Source organism: Salvia hispanica, chromosome 1, assembly GCF_023119035.1.
Source record: "Salvia hispanica cultivar TCC Black 2014 chromosome 1, UniMelb_Shisp_WGS_1.0, whole genome shotgun sequence".
Classification (NCBI taxonomy): Eukaryota; Viridiplantae; Streptophyta; class Magnoliopsida; order Lamiales; family Lamiaceae; genus Salvia; species Salvia hispanica.
In genome coordinates, this window is record NC_062965.1 from 50,305,751 (window position 1) to 50,311,471 (window position 5,721).

Here is a 5,721-nt window from a genome sequence, read left to right on the forward strand (position 1 = left end):
AGCCGAGATGAACTGCCACCTCCGAATTCCTCACCATAATTGCCTCAAATCAAGTGATTACAACAGTTTCTTGTTTAATCATAGTTTAATCCCAAAAGTTTTAAAGAAAAACACATCTTTTTACATAAACAAATCTAATTCTTGACTAAATTACTCATTTCCCACACTACCAACAAACATAATCACAAAATTCCTCTGCAGCTGAAAACAACATCTCCGCCCAAAATTTCTCTCGTCTATCTTTTCCGCTTATTCACTATTTTTTGTGCTTTTCCGCTTCCTCTCCGCCCAATGGATGCTTTCAATTCATTGAGCGAATCGTCCAACACTATCAAGAAATTGAGTGAGATTATAACTTATGTATTTAACAGTTAAATTGCATGATAACTTTCAAAATTTCATCTTTAACTAAATTTATGGAGCAATTGACAGTTAAATTGCATGATAACTTTCAAAATTTCATCTTTAACTAAATTTATGGAGCAATTGATACAGACTGGAAAGAGAGGACAATACCTCAATGCCATTCATCAATATATTTGCGCTTATATTTCTTGAACTCACAACAATATTTAAAGGCAATGAATTCACAAAATCCGGCAATGAATTCACAAAATCCAGATATTGAAAAATGAAATTATATGGAAATCTTCTAGAAACACACAACTGTAGTTCTTCTAAAATCTTCTAGAAACACACAACTGTAGTTCTTCTGCAACTAGAGTTTATGATCATCTAAACAGATCGCGGCACGATGCAACGAACTTGCCTGAAAAAGTTGCTCATTCCCTAGTCGGATTTCTTCTCTTTCCTTGCAGGTGGTTTCTGGTACAAAACTATCTGCGATAAGATCGTACCATTTGTGACAATGCCGATCACCGAGCCCATAACCACTGAAAATGGGTCGAAAAAGGAACAAATTAAAGAGAGATAAGAACCAAGAGGGATATAAAATGTGTGAATTTATAATTACAGAAAGATAGATTAAATTCTGAGCTATGATAACACATTCAACAGTTTGTCCATGTCGAAAGATTAGTGGTTTATACTTATGCAGGAGATGGAGTAAGCAGATTTAAGCATTTCATGTCGAAACAAGTCAAGAAAGCGTTGATGAAGATCAAGTGAGAGTATAGGTACCACTCATTGGTGCCTTTTCCTGCATGCTGGTAAAGACTCTCACTGCCAAACATAAAAAGTTATATAAATCTACATACTTAAGTCGAATCTGCTAGCCCAAAACAATATCGATATCAACTTACCCATGGATCCAGCAAAATTCATTAGAGAGGTCAAAAAGCTAAGCTCCCCGGTGCTCTTATTCTGCTCAATGTAAAGTTGAATAAGCAACTAAGCGGCAAATTTCACTTGCAGAGAATATCAGAGAACCATTAGCATCGTGAATAGAAAATTTAAAAACGAAGTAGCATACCTTGAAATTTGCCCAAATTTGTGGAATTCGAGCACAAAAGAAGATTGCATGTTGGGAAGCCTGTTAAATTTGTGGGAAAATGTAATGCCCGGTATAGGATGATTAAATCTAAAGAAACTATCAGGGAAAACAAATGGAGGAGAGGAGACGAGGGACATGGAAATGGAAAAAATTAAAAGCACAAACAAAAATACCAGGACTTACATATAGAGCTTCGAAAAGCATAGGATCAATTTTGCCAGCCAACACCGATGGAGCTATTGCACAGTATCTGTGTTAAAATGCTGAGGAGATTGCAGGCTTTATTTTTTAGACGAATTAACAGTTCAATGTCATTATGCATGTGCTTATTTGTTAGATGGAAACATGAATATTATGGAGCAGTTCAAGGATACAATAAGCCTCTGATCCATGTCTTTATTCCTAGAGGTTGAGAAAAGTAATAGATGATTGCTACAAGAATTATAGCTGCAAAAATAAAAGGAACGAATATCAGTAGATGAAACACAGAGAAGAAATGATAAAAAGGTGGAACCAAATTGCGGCCTTTGCAACAGTCACAACCTACAGTTTGTGACTTTTCTTGCTTTTGCTTTATCTTATTTATATTAATAGAAAGATAGATAAAGTTTTGCTGTACGCACCCTGAATCAATAGGAATGCTAGCTCCCCATAAGCTGAAAATGGAAGCCCTTTGTGAAGACAGTATGCTAGCGCAATTGTGTAGCCGACAACTTCAAGTTCAAACGCCACAACACTAAGCCCTCTGACACTACTGTTTTGTACAATTTTTAGAATCTGAAAAAAAAACAAAAAAAATTATTTTTCTGAGGAGAAATTAAACACACATCTTCAAACACAATTATTATGGCGTCTTGACCTATCATTATAAGACAAACACTACAAATTCATAGTTCTTGTCAGGTTATTCAACTTATTTGTTAAACAACCTATAATTGTTCGTGTCAATGACTCAATATACTTCAAACTTGTCACAGCCCCCCTTTCCTCATGCACAAAAAGGCCCTACTTTACAAAAGTGATAGCATATGACAAAATATTCACCTTGACCAAGTGAAAAATTTCAGATCCATAACAGAAATACAGATGAAAACCTATATCAAAATATGAATCAAATGATAGACAATTCATCATTAAGCAAAAAGGACTAATTTCTCAATCTTTGGCATCCAACAGATGTTCAAGTACATAACCGCATTTTCTCTTCATTATTCATTAATGGGGAAGATGCTTCTGATTAATATCTTAACTATAAACATGCTTATTGATGGCCGTGATAAACTTCCAGGAAGAAACTTAACGTCTCATCATCATCATCAAAAGCTATTCCAGCTACTAGCTGCGATCTCTCTCACATGCCATCACTTAACCCAAGGTCTAGAAGGTCTTGCTGGTAGCTACACGAACTCATCTAAATTTCCTTGGCATACCCTTCTCAAAGGCCTTCCACAAGCTAGTCAATCAAAAGGGTGAATTGGAGCTGTGTTTGATTTGCACATGACTAAACCCTTTTGAACGTCTCTATGTTATCTTATGGTCTATGGAGATGTACCAACTACCATTGTTATGCTTACAATACCTCTCTTAACCAAAAAAACAATCATGGAAGAAACTAATGGGACTGAGATTCAAACTTGCAGGTTGCGATATCAGATACTAACATAGAAGTTTGATGGAAAAAGGTTCTAGTGCTTACTTCTCATTTTTTCACACTCTAAGCTTCTAGTTGTCACACTGTCTATCGCCACAGAGCCACGAAATCCAGGTTACTGTGAAGTTAATACATAGACAGCCTTACTAATTGGCATCAAATTTTTATTTTAAGACCAATTAGCCATTCAAGAAAGAAATCTTTTTATCTTATACATTAATCGAAACCTCCAAGGAGCACATAAAAGAAATTGTGATAGTCCATACACATGTACGAACGGATGACAATACATTATGACCAAGGGATTCTATATTTAGCCCATCATCGAGTTGGATAAGTGAAGAAACTAAATGACAATGATTTGTTCAAATCCAACTACTCTTTCTTAGGTTAGAACAAATACCTCTTTCGATTACCTAACGCATTCAAAGAAATCACACATTAAATTCCCATAAAAGCTTCATGAATCGCATAACTTTCCACTCAACAACAATTCTTGAGCAGCCAAATCACTCTGTAGACTCGTTATCTCAACATCTAAAGACAATAAACTCATTATCCAAATATACAGAACTACATCACGCCCACGCAAAAATCAAGTCTTTCTTCAAATCAATTATAGATAATCATAATCACGAAAACCCAATCGAAATCAAATCATAACAGAATTTCAACAAATTCACCCAAAACCTAGTTTAAAAAAGAGGCAATTGTCATCGGAAAGGCTATTGCATTTACCTGCGGGAGTTTAACGGTGGTGGAAGCGGCGACGATCAAGTAACCCAATAGCTTTGATATTAACGGAAGCAAGCAGTCTTTTTCTGGAATTTGACCGCTTTGCAACGAACTCAAAGCGCAGGTGAAATCCATACCGAGAAACTTCATCTCTATCATTTCGCCTAAATCTTCACTGGTTTCTGATTGTTGTCAATTACCTTTGTGTGTGAATAATTTTGAGTGTGGAATTGCAGAGATGAATAGTCTTCGGATTGCTGGATCTACACTGCACGTAGGTTGGGTATATTACTTTCACTTTATTGAATTCATTAATTTGTTTTTTTTTTAAAATTCAAAAATACTAGTATATTGTAAAGATATTTATAAAAAATATGAGTATATAATAAGTTTATTAAGAATATATACTTTTAATGTATTGAGAGTATTTTTGTTCAAAAAAATTTGAAAATAGTAAAAAAGTACTTCAAATGATATTAACTCATAGTTGATGGACCTCAAATGATATTTTCAAAGTTCACGGGATCTGAAATGATACTTTGGCAAATTTCGTGAATAAAAAAGATGTTCCCTCTTATGAAGAATACTTTTATCAACGTTTTATTTCTTAAGTTCTTTTAAAATGTATCTGATTTTAATAATCAATGCAAAAAGAATGTTAAGTGTAAACTTTAATTGACCTTTAAAAGTTAAAAGGATATATGCAATTTGAGATCAAATTAGCTATAATTATCACTTATTTATTGGGAATTCGTTTGACTTTTTTATAAAAAAAAATCTTAGTTCTCAAATTTTACAAATATGCAATGGTGGGTCAAGAGAGAGCAACCCGACCCACCATCATCACCGCAAGGGTTGAAGTTGGTGTCATTTTAGGCGGAGCGGATCTTCTACACCACCATTCCTATTCCATTCCTACTCCACGCTCATAACTTAATAAAATAATTCTATAATATGTAAGTGATGGTTGAGTGATGGTGAGATTATTTTACTAGGCGTGAGCTCAATCTCAAGTCTCAGCAATTTGGTGTTGAAATTCACTTTTATTTCTCATGTGTCATTCATTAAAGGTCTGTCAACTTAGCTTCTATCTTCTGATTTTAGAGAAGATTTTATTCGTTGTATCTAATCTGACAAGTTCTATTTCTGCCATTATAAACTAGAAAAATGGAACTTGGTCTCATCCTTTTTCTATTTCAATTGCACTAATTTATTATGAATTGAATACTGCATAGTACAATACAAGAATTCCGTAATCTCATCTATTTAAAATGTATGTGAGCTTTCAAATATGTATTGTATTATCTATAAATTATATTCTTATTTTCCATTTCTTATATTATTCATCAAAGTTAATCTCTACCTATTTAAGATAAATTCCTCACTTTAAGGAAGCAAGTAGTATCATCAATTTTGCATTCCAACTAATGTCATTTCCTATTAAGACTATTCTTTTGTGGGTGGAGGTAGTAATTTAAAGGAGATCCTGATTATATATTTTAAACTAAAAATCATGATTACTAGTACTTAATATAGTAGGGAGTGTGAAATATCGAGCCAAATTAATGATAAATCAGTAACTAAAAGTTAAAGCGGAAACCATGATGATGAACTACAAAAATCTTTCCATAAACACACTGATCATGAAAATTTGCTGAAAATACTGATATCACAAATTTCATAATATAACAAAACCAACTTGTTGAAAGATGCATATCCAAAATTTTGAGGTGGCTGAGCTTTAATATTGGGGCGGATAGACACCGCCATTGGGTGGCGGCACACTGTAAGCACCATCACCGGCAGGCGGCGGTGCTTCGCTTGTATTTATATTATGTGGATAATAGTTCCAAGCGGTAACATTATCATCAGCTTCACAACA

At 34.1% G+C, this 5,721-nt stretch overlaps 1 protein-coding gene across 2 annotated transcripts; it reads right to left on the minus strand.

Annotated features, from left to right (window-relative positions):
• LOC125200662 (mannose-P-dolichol utilization defect 1 protein homolog 2) lies at positions 1 to 4,115 on the minus strand. 2 transcript variants are annotated; one of them, XM_048098380.1, is made up of 9 exons: positions 3,843 to 4,115; positions 2,077 to 2,230; positions 1,828 to 1,900; positions 1,637 to 1,703; positions 1,433 to 1,492; positions 1,263 to 1,323; positions 1,141 to 1,182; positions 770 to 893; positions 1 to 328 (listed from the first exon to the last, which is right to left on the minus strand). In XM_048098380.1, the coding sequence occupies exons 1-8, from the start codon at positions 3,996 to 3,998 to the stop codon at positions 790 to 792; spliced, it is 717 nt and encodes a 238-aa protein (XP_047954337.1). In that variant the 5' UTR covers positions 3,999 to 4,115; the 3' UTR covers positions 1 to 328; positions 770 to 789. The 2 variants fall into 2 exon arrangements, with proteins under 2 accessions (XP_047954337.1, XP_047954329.1); XM_048098372.1 differs by lacking the exon at positions 1 to 328 and having other exon boundaries at positions 491 to 893.
• Positions 4,116 to 5,721: the final 1,606 nt, after the last annotated feature.